The sequence below is a fragment of the Babylonia areolata genome, chromosome 1 (genome assembly GCF_041734735.1).
Source record: "Babylonia areolata isolate BAREFJ2019XMU chromosome 1, ASM4173473v1, whole genome shotgun sequence".
In the NCBI taxonomy this organism is placed as follows: domain Eukaryota; kingdom Metazoa; phylum Mollusca; class Gastropoda; order Neogastropoda; family Buccinidae; genus Babylonia; species Babylonia areolata.
The window spans coordinates 74,075,648-74,092,691 of NC_134876.1; the positions used below are offsets into that span (position 1 = coordinate 74,075,648).

The 17,044-nt window shown below is 43.1% G+C and overlaps 1 protein-coding gene across 2 annotated transcripts in view; it reads left to right on the top strand.

Moving 5' to 3' along the window:
• The window catches only part of LOC143287525 (cytochrome b-c1 complex subunit 2, mitochondrial-like), a 34,055-nt gene that overhangs the window by 13,291 nt on the left and 3,720 nt on the right, over positions 1-17,044 (top strand). For both annotated transcript variants that reach the window (XM_076595581.1, XM_076595574.1), the window contains exons 8-12: positions 5,406-5,469; positions 8,291-8,429; positions 9,132-9,212; positions 14,002-14,078; positions 16,526-16,679. In XM_076595581.1, coding sequence (XP_076451696.1) covers positions 5,406-5,469; positions 8,291-8,429; positions 9,132-9,212; positions 14,002-14,078; positions 16,526-16,679 — 515 coding nt within the window. The remainder of the gene's footprint in view (positions 1-5,405; positions 5,470-8,290; positions 8,430-9,131; positions 9,213-14,001; positions 14,079-16,525; positions 16,680-17,044) is intronic.

A 17,044-nucleotide genomic window follows, 5' to 3' on the forward strand; every position in this document is an offset into this window, starting at 1 on the left:
TGTTAAGGTGCGTTCCGAAATCTGAAAATTCTAAAAACCACTGCCCACTGACTTGCTGGAAGGTAGTATGTTCGGTGAGAAGACATGACCTTGTTTTTCTTGTTCACAATTAAAAGGAAAGAAATACAAATTCTGGACAGAACACATACAGTAAAACTAACTACACCATTGACGTGTTTACTGTATATGAATATCCTAAAGTGGACACTGAATTAACTGGAATGAACATGAAGAAAAATTGAGCAGCCCGTTGTTGACTGGTTCATGCAGATCTAGAGATCTACCATGTGTTGTGAAGTGCTGTGAAGCGATGGCAACGTCTCCTTTACCGCCGAAATAAAAGTATAATCGAGATATCATAAAGCACACAAAAAAATTATTTAAAGGGTGCTTTTGCGTCCAATACAATCACATCTGTTTATTGCACGAAGAAGAAAACGTCAGATGCGCCACAGCAGTGGGGATTAGTCTGCTTGCTTCGGAACTGAACATGCATGGGTTCGATACCGCTTGCATTTTTTTTTTCATATTTAATACAGAACACTCATGATGCTCATGAATCTATCTGTGAATGCGCAGATGGCTGAATAGTCCAATCTGCGCACGAAATGTTCGCTGACAGTTGGGGCAGACAAAGACAGGCATACCATTGTCAGGGAGCTTGTTTGCCCGTGACTTTCTGGCCTGCCTCTTCTGAACAGCTGCAGCAGTCCTGCTGGCCTCGCACAACTTGGCGCCTTTGTGCACAGTAGTGCGCCATTTGTCACGGTCCACTGCAGATTCCTCCCAGGAGTCAGGGTTGATATCAAACGCTTTCAGAGAGACTTTCAGAGTATCTCTGAAGCGCTTCTTCTGACCTCCGTGTGATCTCTTCCCTTGTTGCAGCTCGCCATAGAAGAGCCTTTTGGGCAGCCGATGGTCTGGCATGCGCGCCACGTGTCCAGCCCAGCGAAGCTGGGACTGCATCAGGATGGTGAAGATGCTGGGAAGGGTGGCTTTTGCGAGCACCTGTGTCTGGGGTCCTGTCTTGCCACTTGATGTTCAGTAGCTTCCTGAGGCATGTTGTGTGGAAGTGGTTCAGCTTCTTGGCATGTCGTTGGTACACTGTCCAAGTTTCGCAGGCGTACAGTAGTGTGGGGAGAACTACTGCTCTGTAGACCTTTAGCTTGGTCTCAAGACTAATGCCTGTTCTGTTCCAGACATTTGCATTGAGTCTACCAAAAGTTGCGCTTGCTCTTGCAATCCTGACGTTCACTTCATCGTCGATGGTCGCATTTCATGACAGTGTGCTGCCAAGGTATGTGAACCGCTCCACCGCACTGAGTCTCTGACCGTTGACTGTGATGTTGGGCTCAACGTAGGGTTTCCCTGGGGCTGGCTGATGGAGAACTTCAGTTTTCCTCGTGCTGATGGTAAGGCCGAAGTTCCTGCTGGCAGTGGCAAACTTGTCGACGCTGAGTTGCATGTCAGCTTCAGATCCAGCGTTGAGGGCACAATCATCAGCAAACAAAAAGTCTCTGATGATGTCTGTCATGACCTTCGTTTTTGCTTGAAGCCTTCTGAGGTTAAACAGCTTGCCATCTGTTCGGTACTTTAGGCCGATTCCAACATCGCCATCTCTGAAGGCATCAGTAAGCACTGCAGAGAACATGAGGCTGAACAGCGTTGGAGCCAGGACGCAGCCTTGCTTGACACCATTTGTGACAGCAAAAGGAGCAGATGTTTCACCATTGTCCTGGACTCGAGCCTGCATGCCTTCATGGAATTGGCTGACCAAGGAAATAAATTTCCGAGGGCATCCGTACTTGGCCATGATCTTCCACAGTCCCTCTCTACTCACGGTGTCGAAGGCCTTAGTGAGGTCGATATAGGTGGAGAACAGATCAGCATTTTGCTCCTGACATTTCTCTTGCAGCTGCCTTGCAGCAAACACCATGTCAGTGGTTCCGTGCTCTTTCCGGAATCCACATTGGCTCTCAGGCAAATGACCTTGGTCAAGGTGTGCTGTGAGGCGGTTAAGTAGGATCCTGGCAAGTATCTTGCCTGCGATGGAGAGCAAGGAAATGCCCCGATGGTTATCACAGGCTTGCTGGTTCCCCTTTCGCTTGTACAAGTGAATGATAGATGCATCTTTGAAATCCTGGGGGATCGTCTCTTCTTTCCACATGAGTGAGTACAGCTGATGAAGCTTCTCAGTCAGCACAGTGCCTCCATCCTTGTAGACCTCTGCTGGTATGGAGTCTGAGCCAGGTGCTTTGCCATTGGATAGCAGACGGATTGCTTTCTGGGTCTCAAGAAGTGTTGGCGGATCGTCCAGTGCTTCGTTGGTGGGGACTTGTGGGAGACGGTCTATGGCTTCATCATTTATGGAGGAAGGGCGATTTAAGACACTGTTGAAGTGCTCAGCCCATCGTTCGAGAATGTTCTCCTTCTCGGTGATCAAGGTATTCCCATCTGCACTGAGGAGGGGGGATGATCCTGAGGATGTGGGGCCGTAGACTTCTTTTAAGGCATCATAGAACCTCTTCATATCGTGCCTGTCAGCATATCCCTGGATCTCATCAGCTTTGTCACTCAGCCACTTATCCTGCATCTGGCGTAACTTTTGCTGAACAGTCCTGCGGATGTCATTGTATGCATCCTTTTTTGATGTGGACTTTGGGTTGCTCAGGTGGGCTTGATGCAGACGGCGTTTCTCATCCAGAAGCTGCTTGATTTCATCACAGTTTTCATCAAACCAGTCTTTGTGCTTTCTGGTCATGGGTCCCAGGGTCTCTGAAGCTGTACTATAGATCAGCTCACGCAGGGTCCTCCAGTCAGACTCCACATTCTGGTTGTCCAGAGAGGCGGATTCCAGACGATCTTCCAGCAGCTCCACAAAGGACTGTTTGATGGTGATGCTTTTCAGCTTAGCGATGTTGAGCCGTTTTGGAGCCTTCTGGCCTTGGGGGCGTCTCTTGGGTTGGATTCGAATATTCAGCTTCGAGACTACAAGGCGATGGTCTGTCCAACACTCGGCGCTGCACATGGTCTTTGTTACACGTACATCTTGCCTATCCCTTTTCCTGACGATGACATAATCGATGAGATGCCAATGCTTTGAGCGAGGGTGCATCCATGACGTCCTGTTACGGGTAGGGAGGCAGAAAACTGTGTTGGTTATCAGCAGTTCGTGCTCTGCACAGGTCTGAAGCAAAAGCAATCCATTTGGGTTGCAGTGGCCCACACCGTGCTTTCCAATCACTCCATCCCAGGAGATGTAGTCAGAGCCAACTCTAGCATTGAAGTCCCCAAGAATGATGAGCTTGTCTGCTTTAGGGATAGCAGCAATGACAGAGTGAAGGTCCTCGTAGAACTTTGCCTTCTCTTATCCGGGTTGGTCATGGTCGGGGCGTAGGCACTGACAATGGTGAGGTGCTTCTGGCCAGATGCCAGTGGGAGTTTCATGGTCATAAGCCTATCGTTGACTCCCTTTGGGATTCCAGCTATCTTGCTGACAAGTGCTGTTTTTACTGCAAAACCAACGCCAGCCTCACGTCACTCTTCGCTTCCTCGTCCACTCCAGAAGAAGGTGTAACCAGATCCCTGTTCACAGAGCTCGCCTTCGCCTGCAAGCCGAGTCTCACTCAAGGCTGCGATGTCAATGTTGTATCTGGCGAGTTCGGATGCAACTAGTGCCGTTCTCCTTTGGGGTCTGTCCGCGTTATCTCTGTCCAGGAGAGTCCTTATGTTCCAAGCACCAATGGTGAGAGGAACGATCCTTGTTTTTTTTTTTTCTTTCTTGTTGTTTCGACCGCTGATGTAGGGTCCCCGCCAGCAGCGGTATGCTGGCCAGGGTGATATGGAGCAGGCAATTTTTAGGGCACCTTTTCTAGCCCCTTCCTTATGCCATGGAGGTGAGCAGTGCATTCCTAAAGAGGGCTGCTCAGACGGCTGCCGAGCTCCATCGCTGCTCCTGTCGATGAAGAACGACCCTATGGCCTGAGCCGCCTGCGTGCAGGTCTGTGGCTGTGACTGCCAGTGTACCCACTCCTGTTGTTTCGTCGCTCGCCTGTCGCCACAGGACTTGGGGGTGATGAAATGATGAAGGATGAAAGGTCATTTTGGATGACTGATGACTTGCGCGATGAGTTTGTTTCAAGTGAAGAGGAGTTGCGCAACGTCGACCTCACTCTCTCGTCCGGGTCCACCAATTTCCAGTGGCAAGACTAAGTCGAGACAACTGGAGGATGAGCACGGATGCAGTGGATGACCAAGATATCCTTTCGGTGTCTCATCTTGCTCTCTGCACTCCACAGTGCGTTGCTGTAACCAGCCTTCCTCTCCGTTGAACCGATAGGTTTCTTCCGCAGATTCTGCCGGATCCAGACTTCGCATGCATGGGTAGACACACCCCGGGGGCCAACTGCGTGTGGCATGCACACAGCACGGTGGAGCTAGATGGCCGTCGGTGGCTCTCCTGAGCCAACGCCCTTTTATGGATCTCCATAAGGGTGTCTAGCCACCCGCCTCACCAGTCCCGGAAGGGAGCGGTGGGAGTGCCGGTTTAGTCGCCGGCAACCCGACCCTGAACAGGTTGTACTGGATTACAGGTTACCAGTAGCAGATCTAATGACCTGACCTGACCTGTACTGGTTAAAGTGCGAAGCACAAGTGAGTCATGAGGGCTTTGCCTCTTGTTTGTTATATATTTTGCTGCTCCATCATCTGCACTGTTTCATTGGCATAATTCCCACACTGCTCATTTAGAATCCCCTATACATACCCACACCATGTTTGTCTGTCACAGTCTTAGGATCAGCAGTTCACAGGGAACTATTGGTGTTAGTTTTCCAGGAGGCCACACTCCAGAGAAGACTCTGCACTGCTGCTGAGTCACTTTGGTGAAAGTTATCCATATCTGTCCAGTATTAATGGGTATTGACATTCTGGTCTTTCCTTTCATGTCATCAGCTATAAATCTGAAAGTTAATCAGATATCCAGTATTAATGGGTATTTACATTCTTATCTTTACCTTTCATGCTATCAGCTGTCAATTTGTGTTTGTAAACCACGTCTGCTGTGTGATGTGTGATTGTCTTGCTGCCCTTTTTGTGTCTGATATTTTTAAAAAGTGCTATTTGCTGTGTGCTTATGGGTTAAGCTTCATTTTGAAAACTGTGCTAGACAAAAATGATAAATATTATTATTATTATGCGTTGTCATTATTTAGACACTATGTACAATTTGGAAGAAAATGTACCTGGCATGTGTATAGAACTGCAGGTTTTCAGATTGTACTGTAAAACTTTCCATTCAATCTATTTGATGAAAGGTACCTGGAACAAGACAGATCAATTCACAAAAAGATAAAAATCCCTAAAAATGATGTTATTCTTATTCATAAATGATTTTTTTCCATTAGGTGAGATCCGACAGGATACTGGTGGTGACCTAACCTATGCAGCAGTGGCTTTTGAAGGTCCCAGGTAAGACTTGAAAGCTTGTGGCAAATTGGTTGGCATCACTGACTGATGACTGGGAAGACGCAGGTCTGAGTCCAAGCAAAGGTGGATGTTTTTTTTTTTTTAGTCTGTTTCTGGTTCTTAACTACAGATAAGTATGCTGTAGGCTTAATGGAAAGATTGGGATCACACAGTCTAGTATCATTCATTTCACAAATATATCTTTTGGAATGTCATTGAGATTTCCTGCCCAACACTGCAAATGTCTTTAGTTCTCCAGGGAGAGCCCCCATACCTAAAATGGAGCTCCAGAACATTGTCATCATCATTGGCATCTTCATTCATCAACAATACCAAGGAAAGTGTCCCAGATTCTGTGGTTTCCTTTGCCCTTCTCTCATTTTAACTGCAGTCGAGGCTGTTTTTGATGGCAGAGTATGACTATGAGGGACTGATGTTGGAGGGATTTTGTTGACAGTCGCTATTCTTGAGACAGTGCTCAGTGTGTCTGGCTTCATGACTGATTATCACCAGTAGGGGGCTTAGTAGTTGGTATTCTGCATATGTTGAATAGAACAGGCACTACTGAACATCCCAAAGTGACAAGCAGCAGTGCAGGGTCTACTCTGGTGTATGGCTTTCTGTTGACTTACTGTCAACAGTTCCCTGTGCACTCCTTTCTGCAGATGAATCCGGATGTTACTCATGATTAGTGGTATGGGAGTAATGCCATTGAAACAGTGCAGATGATGGGGCAGCCCCCCCACCCCCCCAAAAAAGAAAAAAAAAAAGTAAGCATAAAAAAACTCATAGGCTTTTTGTAATGAGCTCAGAATTGTGGATTTTGAGAGAGAGAGAGAGAGAGAGAGAGAGAGAGAGAGAGAGAGACAGGCACACACTCACTCACTTTCACCAACACACACACACACACACACACACACACATAGTGGGAGAGAGAAAGAGACAGATGAAATGAGATGAGATGTGGTGATTTGGTTCATACCATGCTGTTCCTGATTTTCCCACACACAGACAAATCCTGGAGAATTTTGTCATCAGCCTGATGTCAGCAGTCCACAGCGAACTATCAAAGAATGATAAAGAAATGAAGATTAGAGAGAGAGCGACAGAGTGAGAGAGGGGACAGGTATTTTACATGACATTCAGGTTGGGATGAGTGGTATGGGAGTAATGCCACTGAAACTGTGCAGGTAATTGGACAGCAAAAAAAAAAAAGAAAAAAAAAAGGAGACTTGAAGGCACATTGTAATGAGCTTGGTGTTGATTGCTTTGAGAGAGAGAGAGAGAGAGAGAGGGAGAATATGATGAGATGGTTAATTTGGCTAGTATTGTGCTGCCCATTCTGATTTTCCAAAACATAGACGAATTCAGGCTCATTCTGTTATTATCCTGATGTCAGCTGTTCACAGGGAGTTACCAAAGAATCGTAGAAAAGTGAAGATTTGAGAGAGTAGGGGGGTCATGGGTGGAGAAAGGACAGGTATTCACATGACAGAGTCCAGCTCTTGAAGTCATGCCTATATCTCTTGAAACATTAAGCTGCACACAGCAGACAGGGACAACCAGTACAGTTTTTTCACCCATATGGTCTTTACACTTGACAAAGATGGGAATTAGTGTCTTCATTTTTTATTTAATTAAAAAAAAAAGTTTATTACTTTTATTTTTGTTAATGTCAGTTCAAGCACATGCAAGCTTTGTATTTCAAATGATCTCAGTGCCTGCTGTGTGACAGCTAGCTGGCTGTGACAGTGAGTGTGTTGCAGCCTTGCAGTTTGACAGTGACAGTGTTCCAGGCTTGCAATGTGACAGTGACAGTGTTGCAGCCTAGCAGTGCAACAGTGACAGTGTGTTACAGCCTTGCAATGTGACAGTGACAGTGTGTTGCAGCCTTGCAGTGTGACAGTGACAGTGTTGCAGCCTTGCAATGTGACAGTGACAGTGTGTTGCAGCCTTGCAGTATGACAGTGACAGTGTTGCAGCCTTGCAGTGTGACAGTGTGTTGCAGCTTCGCAGTGTGACAGTGACAGTGTTGCAGCCTTGCAGTATGACAGTGACAGTGTTGCAGCCTTGCAGTATGACAGTGACAGTGTTGCAGCCTTGCAGTGTGACAGTGTGTTGCAGCTTCGCAGTGTGACAGTGACAGTGTTGCAGCCTTGCAGTGTGGCAGTGACAGTGTGTTGCAGATTCGCAGTGTGACAGTAACAGTGTTGCAGCCTTGCAGTGTGACAGTGACAGGGTGTTGCAGCCTTGTAATGTGACAGTGACATTGTGTTCCAGCCTTGCAATGTGTATGCCTGCTGTGACAGCTGGTTGTGACAGTGACAGTGTGTTGCAGCCTTGCAGTGTGACAGTGACAGTGTTGCAGCCTCGCAGTGTGACAGTGACAGTGTTGCAGCCTTGCAGTGTGGCAGTGACAGTGTGTTGCAGCTTCGCAGTGTGACAGTAACAGTGTTGCAGCCTTGCAGTGTGACAGTGACAGGGTGTTGCAGCCTTGTAATGTGACAGTGACATTGTGTTCCAGCCTTGCAATGTGTATGCCTGCTGTGACAGCTGGTTGTGACAGTGACAGTGTGTTGCAGCCCTGCAATGTGACAGTGACAGTGTGTTGCAGCCCTGCAATGTGGCAGTGACAGTGTGTTGCAGTCTTGCAGTGTGACAGTGTGTTGCAGCCTTGCAATGTGACAGTGACAGTGTGTTGCAGCCTTGCAATGTGGTGACAGTGTGTTACAGCCTTGCAGTGTGACAGTGTGTTGCAGCCTTGCAGTGCAGCCTTGCAGTGCCTGCTGTAACAGCTGGTTGTGACAGTGGCAGTTTGTTGCAGCCTTGCAGACTCAGATCTGCTGCATGCGGCTGTACTGCAGAACCTGATGGGGATGGGCCCTGCCATCAAGTACAGTGCCGGCACCAGCTCCTCGCCTCTGGCATATGCTGTGGCTCGTGCCACGTCACAACCCTTTGCTGTCAGTAAAAGATTTAATGATAATAATGAATGGCATTTATGTCGTGTATTTTTCTATAATGATAATAATGAATGGCATCTATGTCGTGTATTTTTCTAAGTTAAACAAATTTAGACTCAGTGTACTGGCATTGTTCATTAATATGCAGCCACACTTTAAAATGACTAACCTTAGTCATATACACATGTGCACCTATGAGCAGAAAACACTTTAAATTAACAGTGGTGAAGAAAACACCTCACAGAACAGCTGGGATTTGAATAGAAGGAATTTGGTTGGTGCTGGAGACAGACAGGCAGTGAATTCCAGACAACGGGAGCATAAAAGCTAGAACTGCAGTAGCCTGTTTCTGTCTTTGCTTACTTGCATGGAATACTTATGACTTTCTTTTGACAATCGTTTTTAGTTTTTAAAGTATATTTTGAGGGTATTTTAAAGTATATTTTGAGTATATTTTGAGGGTATTTTAAAGTATATTTTGAGGGTATATTTTGAAATTGTTTGAGAAGATGAAAGTCATTTGCAACAAGCTATTTTGATTTCTACAAAGACAACACCTAAAGGCTTGCAAAGAAAATCTTCCCACTTTTACTGACTTGTATTCTTTTTTTAAATCACACGTTACTTAAAACAGCAGTATGAAGTTAGAGATCCATGAAACATTATTGCGCTAATGATGTGTCTTCATCTTTCCTCTGACAGATTTCTTGCATTAATGTCAACTACACAGACAGTGGTCTCTTTGGGTTTTATGTCATTGGTCGTCCCAAGGAAATGGAAAAGGTAATGCAGCAACAAGGTACCATATATTTACCATATTTTACAGACTAGAAGGTAATATTTTTTTCCTCAGCTTTGACCCTTGAGTCTTATGATATGGTGTGCCTAATGTTTGGTTAAACTCTGTTGTGAATTAGAATCGTAATGAGGTTGACATCTGAATCTGAAATTATGTTCATGGTGGTGAAAACGAATGAAACCATTCCATGAATCAGAATAACAACAGCTCACATACAACTCACATTCACACAAACAAAACGTTAGGGAGAGCAGGGACAGGATGGTTTCGAGAAGGTGGAGATTGACAGAGCAGACAAGGGAACAGATGACACAGCATGTGAAGGGAGTTCTGATGATGACATTAGGGCCTCATCATTGACTTATGTTGATGGTGCAAACAAGGCTACAGCAGCAATACCTGGGTGTATGTATATCGATCAAACCTTGACTGTGAACGACCAAATTTCATTCTTGTGTCGCTCATGTAATTTTCATCTCCAAAGGCTATCCTCAGTCAGATGCTATATAACAAAAAAAATATGGCTCAGTTGGTTTCCTCTTTTGTCCTGTCCAGGCTGGATTACTGCAATTCCACTCTCGCAGGTTTATCATCTTCCTCCATCAACAGATTACAGAAAATTCAGAACAATGCTGCATGACTGGTTCTCGCCAAAAAGAAATCTGATCATGTTACACCTCTGCTGAATCGGTTACACTGGCTTCCAATTGAGTCCCGCATTCACTATAAGTTAGCAACACTCGCCTTGAAACATTTTGACAAGTCTCTTCCATTGTGTCTCTCCTCTGTATTGGAAACATATGAACCACACAGAACATTAAGATCCAGTTCTGAAAAGCTGCTTAAAGTTCCAAAGGACAAATCTGAAATGCACTGGAAATTGGTCTTTCAGAGCTCAGGTTCCCCAAGTGTGGAACTCTCTACCTTCATCTCTTAGGAATGCCTCTGATCTACATTCCTTAAAGTCAGATCTGAAAACTTACCTTTTCTGTAAGCATTTTTGTTCTGGGCGAAATGGTTAAACCAAGGTATGCCTGTTAACAAGTATCTTTGTACCAGTATTTTTGTAGTCCTGTTTTAATGCAATGTGTATTTTATGTAGTTTTAGTCTTAGATGTGATGGCATTTTTTCTATCTGGTTATTTTTTAATGGGCATGTGTGTGTGTGTGTGTTTATGTGTGTGTGTGTGTGCATGTGTTTGTGAGGGTACAGTGCTCTGGTACGTGTGTGTAAGTGTGTAGGCATGTTAGTATGTCCGAACAGTATTCTATGTTAGAGAATAAGAAATATCGTCCTAGCAGTGCAGCCTACCAATAGTAACCTACTATCAAAATAAACGGGAAAAAACCTCAGATTCAGAATCCATATTCATTTTCTGTCACAAAAGTAGTAGGTTTAGAGTTTCAATCATGCATAAGAACATCTCATTACATGAGTTCATTCATTCCCACAGCCATTTGGACATTTAATCAAAACATGCAACACAACCTCACTCATAGGGACTATGACACTGTAACACCTCCCACCCCCAATCCCCAGGAACTTCAGCAGGCGAGTGCCTGAGTGCAGATGTTTTGCGTGCATATGGGAGTATGGCTGAGCACAGGCATGTGTGTATCAAGGTGTTGCTTGGTGGTGGTGGGCAATGGGAGGAGGGATTTGGGTATGTGGGTGGGGTTAGGGTATGTGTGTGTATGGGCAAGTATTACTGAGTGTGTATGTGAGTGGTTTAAGAAACCCCAAACACATTACAAATATTTTAGTATTAATTTATTGAATTTATTGGCATGATGTAAGTTGTATGTGTATGTGTGTGTGCGTGCATAAACATTTTACTGACATATATATATATATATATCTGTATCTATCTATCTATCTGTCTGTCTATCTATATATCTATCTTTTTCTATATCTATTTATCTGTATCTATATTTATTTTATTTTATTTTTTCATATACATATTGATATCAATTCTTTATTGTCTTAATATCTTAACCACATCAGTGCCTATGTCAACTGTCGTCTTACAAAAAATGTTGCCATAGTGTCTGTAAGATGTCGACTGACGTCCTGCATCTATTTCAATTTTTCTTTATCAGTGTTTGGTTCAGTGAACGAAAACAGAATCAGAACGGTTAGTTTAAGGTGTCTGGATTATAAACATACTAATTAAATGAGCATACGTAAGGTGCAGGACCCCTTTCTTCTTGATAATATTTTACTAACTGGACTTCGTTGGGCGCACTTGAAAAGTGGATTTGCGTCATGTGTAAAAATAATGTCTGAAACTTTTTCCAGCTGACACAGTCGTCCTAGTCAAATGATTTACACAACTGTGCAGCTGTACAGTTGATTATGTATGGTAATAACAGTGAGGGATGCATCTATCTTGTCCTATGATTGGTTTGAACTCAAAGGTGATGACAACAACAATGACAAAACTGACAGCAATGTTAGATGCTTTGTCCAGTCCATCTGTCCAGTCAGACATCAATTTTAAGCAGGTGACAATAACTGACAGTAAGTGTTCAGTACTTTTGTGCGATTTGAGAAGGGGAGGAGAGAGAGAGTGGAGTGGTGTAAGATAATAGGTTGAAGACTAGACAGAAGGCATGGCAAAAGGGAATGTCCATGACCTCACTGTACTGTCTTTCACAGTGTTCATCTGGCAGGAAGTGGACAGCAGCCAATCACTCATATTTTCATTAAAACTAGGGTTGACAGACATTGGATGGTAGTCTTGTGATTTGATATTTTCACACTTTTTGTCACTGATTTGTTGACCAACTCCTTTGTAGAGCAGACAAAGTGGATGTACAGCAGACACTTTATCGGTTCAGTTGCAACCAGGGAGGAGAAAGTGTCATGAAAGGGCTTCCCCCTCTCACACAGTTTCTGAGAACATGATTGACTTTCTATTTTGACAGAATCTTCGTTTGTCATTGTTGGGACAGTTATTCACTTACATGTTTACAAGTGTTGTGATTGTTACCATACATATATAATCTGTTTTATTTGCTTGTACATGTATAATCACACTACAATCATGCTATTTCCAGTTGTATTTTGTTTCTTTGCTTTTCGGATGTCATTCTGTGGAGGTGTAATTAGACATTTTTGATGCACAAAAATTATGAACATCTCTTTGGAATGCGTGATTAGTAACCTACTATCAAAATAAATGGGAAAAAAGCTCAGATTCAGAATCCATATTTATTATCTGTCACGAAAATGTTTACTCTGCTTCTGTATCTTGTATAATTTTTGTACAAGAATGAAAAAAACAACAACCCCAAACCCCTGAATCCTCAAAATTCCCTGGCAAGGGGAAATTTTTTAATTTTTTTTTTTTTTTATCTATTTATTCTTTTTAACAAAGTTCCCTGGCACTGAACTGTTGAAGTTATGTTTGTGTCTATAATGAGCCTCTAATTGCAGAAGTAAATTTCCATGTGGAATAAAGAATTGTCTTTGATTTTATTTGATTTGATTCTTTTTCTTGTCTGCCGTTAAAACAAACGAAAAAGAAATTCTAGATGGACATACAAGATGAAACAAACTACACCATCATGTGCTTATCACATACCAATATTTTGATTTAAGAGCATACTGAATTATTTTGATTGAACATGCTGAATATTCAAGTTGGTTGGTGATGAGTTACAACTTTTCATCTACCATCTTGTCTGAAAAATTGGTTTTCAACCAGAATCGCTCTGTATGTACTGGCTACTTTTGTTGTGAAATATTTTAGTGACAAAGCCATGGAAAAGAGGGGAATAAATTGAATGTTTGAAAGATAGGAACAGTAAGTTGTTTAGATATTAATGAAGCCCAGATCTGTTGTGCTAATTCGGTCTAGCTGTGCATTCACACACCAGCGCAATAATTCAAGAGATCTACAAAAAAATCATTTTGCAGTGATGAGCACACAATGTAATTTGGATCAACTTATGCGGTTTACACATGCTCATGTTTCAGTGCTGCGGTATGCATGTTTAAGTGTGTAGGCATGTTAGTGTGTCCGAACAGAATTCTATATTAGAAAATAAGAAATATTTTAATTCTTATGCAATTTTGTTTTTAGTGCAGTTGATATTTAATGTCAGTGTGTGTGTGTCTGTAAGGGAGGGACATTTATATATCTGTGTGTGTGTGTGTGTGTGGGTGTGGGTGTGTGTGTGTGTTCTATAAAATGCATTTTGTTTTAATCTAAGCCTTATTTATTTCATAGCTTTTATAATCTTTAGTGTGCTTTTGCATTTATATGAACACACTGGATGTTTTCCATTGTCAGATAGAGGTTGATATGTTTTTTAAGGCATGTTTATAGTCAACTATGATGTAAGGTGCTATGAGCAGCATTGGTGCTGGATATCGTGCCATAGAAAAACTATGTATTATTATTATTATTATTATTATGCATCATCTTACTGCAGTTAATCATTTGATGAGGAGGAGAAAAACCCTTAAAACAGGAGAATACCAAAAATTGGTTTTGTGTGGAGTGTTGCACAAGTGATTGGAGTTTCTGTTTCAAATCATTGTAACAGGAAAGTTGTGATGAAGACAAGGAAAGTCTAAAACTTTGATAGATCTTTCTTCCTTATGATTGTAAGACAATGAAATGCCTGTTAATGTGGGCTGCTTTAGATGGAATTGCTCCAGTCTTTCCTCTCACCCCTCCATGTTCTTGGTTTTGTTGTGGTTTTTTGATCAGCAGTTAATTTAAGAATACACAAAAATGAAAACATTCCTGCTTCATGTTGCAGGTGTTGCACGCAGCCTATAAGCAGTTTGACAAGGTCCTCAGGAGAGATTTTGAGGAAAAGGATGTGGCCAGAGCAAAGTCAGTTATCACTCATAATTTTTATGTGTCATGTCTGTAGAATACCATGATATTGATATGGATAGTTATATAGCGCTTATCCTTGGTTGGAGACCAAGTTCTAAGTGCTTTACAAGCACAGGGTCATTTGCACAACAGGCTGCCTACCTTGGTAGAGTCGACTGATGGCTGCCATTGGGTGCTCATCATTCGTTTCCTGTGTCATGCAATCAGATTTCAGGCATGCACACATACACACTCAGACAGACGTGTAACATGGGATAGTAACAGCAAGTTGTAGGTTTCAATCCCACACAGTATCTTTTTGTCCCTGCACACTTCAGTCAAATTTATGTACACTTTTTTTTGTCCCTAAGTCTCAAAGTTGGTTGAGTATGAACGATTTTAAGTAACTGTGGAAATGCTTTTAAAAAGTATCACTAAAAGTACCTTAGCAGCTTTAAAGCTTAGTTTATCTCGTAAAGTGATTATCTTACACCACAAATGAATTTCTCTTGTTGAGATAATAAAGTATTCTGTATTCTGTATCTTTTATGGAAAAAAAGAACGAAAAAGGTTTGGATATGCTGTTTCATTTGTGACTTGAACTTCAAGAGTGTTTACACTGCATTAGAATTCATGTTTTGATTTTTTTTTTTTTTTTGAGAAAAAGACAAATTTATTTTTTTACCGGACCCACGCTGTGAAATGACTCCATGGATATTGACACTGTAGAACCAAAAACTCCATCCTGCTTCCATATGTAAAACATATACCTTCAGTCATGTATTCCAACATTCAGTCACACACATTTCACTTACACACATAAAGGGGTGGTTACAAAATGAATGTAAAAATATTATTGAACTAATTTGAAGATTCTGAATACAATTTTGTTTTGGATGCAAGTCAGGTTTGCAGACAACATGGTTAAAGTGCCCTCTGTGCTTTGTGAAGCAGTCAGCAGATATGAATTTTCATCTTTAAAAATTCATGCATGATCTTTTAATACAATATTTTTATGTGCAGGGTAGTTTGTAAACAGCATCGAACAGATACATAGCTTCATCGAACTTGCTCAGTTTGTTGAATTTAATGTTTCTGATGAAGTCAGAAAAAATATGAACACCCCATATGGAGGGAAAGAACTGTAGTTATGCATTTCATTTGTGAATGCATGTGTTCTTGAATTATCTCTGTTGTCTTGAAACAAGTGGCTGCACAAAGCATGCCAGTCTTTGTGTATTCACAGTATGGTCTTGAGCTGTTCAAAGTGTGCCAGTTTAGCTGTGTTAACTGAATGGCTTTGAACTGTACAAAGAGTTTTAGTCCAGGTGGAGTGCCAGTCTGTTATTGTGACTGTGTGTGTGTGATTCAGGAGACATCTGTAAGGCAGCCTGTCAGTGTGTCTGTGTGATTCAGGAGACAGCTGGAAGGCAGCCTGTCAGTGTGTGTCAGTGTGTGTGTCTGTGTGATTCAGGAGACAGCTGGAAGGCAGCCTGTCAGTGTGTGTCAGTGTGTGTGTCTGTGTGATTCAGGAGACAGCTGGAAGGCAGCCTGTCAGTGTGTGTCAGTGTGTCTGTCTGTGTGATTCAGGAGACAGCTGGAAGGCAGCCTGTCAGTGTGTCTGTCTGTGTGATTCAGGAGACAGCTGGAAGGCAGCCTGTCAGTGTGTGTGTCTGTGTGATTCAGGAGACAGCTGGAAGGCAGCCTGTCAGTGTGTCTGTCTGTGTGATTCAGGAGACAGCTGGAAGACAGCCTGTCAGTGTGTCTGTCTGTGTGATTCAGGAGACAGCTGGAAGACAGCCTGTCAGTGTGTCTGTGTGATTCAGGAGACAGCTGGAAGACAGCCTGTCAGTGTGTCTGTGTGATTCAGGAGACAGCTGGAAGACAGCCTGTCAGTGTGTCTGTGTGATTCAGGAGACAGCTGGAAGACAGCCTGTCAGTGTGTCTGTGTGATTCAGGAGACAGCTGGAAGACAGCCTGTCAGTGTGTCTGTGTGATTCAGGAGACAGCTGGAAGACAGCCTGTCAGTGTGTCTGTGTGATTCAGGAGACAGCTGGAAGACAGCCTGTCAGTGTGTCTGTCTGTGTGATTCAGGAGACAGCTGGAAGGCAGCCTGTCAGTGTGTCTGTCTGTGTGATTCAGGAGACAGCTGGAAGACAGCCTGTCAGTGTGTCTGTCTGTGTGATTCAGGAGACAGCTGGAAGACAGCCTGTCAGTGTGTCTGTGTGATTCAGGAGACAGCTGGAAGACAGCCTGTCAGTGTGTCTGTGTGATTCAGGAGACAGCTGGAAGACAGCCTGTCAGTGTGTCTGTGTGATTCAGGAGACAGCTGGAAGACAGCCTGTCAGTGTGTCTGTGTGATTCAGGAGACAGCTGGAAGGCAGCCTGTCAGTGTGTCTGTCTGTGTGATTCAGGAGACAGCTGGAAGACAGCCTGTCAGTGTGTCTGTCTGTGTGATTCAGGAAACAGCTGAAGGCTCAGATCAGCATGTACAGAGAAGGGGCAGATGCTCTGATATACGACCTCGGGGAACAGGCACTGGGCAGCAATGAAATTCTCACCACGACCGATCTCTTATCCTTCGTCAACAGCATCAACACATCAGATATTACAAAAGTTAGTCCATATGACAGATATACATTCAGTTCAGGTTAAATTACCAACCAGTACGATCCTGCTGTATTTTGATGAGACATAGTGAACAAAAAACGCTTTGTTTAAAAACATTACATGTGATATTCAATCAATTATTTGGTGGTTCTGTCAGGCACTTGCAAATTTGTGTTATGATCAGTTTCACCAACTAAAATCATAAATCATAAATCGTGGTTGAATTTTAGTGCATGTGACTGATCAGTCACACAACATGCAAGGTTGACATATTGTATTCTGAGAACAGTGGCAGGTTGGGATGTTTCACAGTAAAGGAGCCTTATCAACCTGTTAGCAGTTTCCAAAGAAAAAATGCAAATGACATCAGT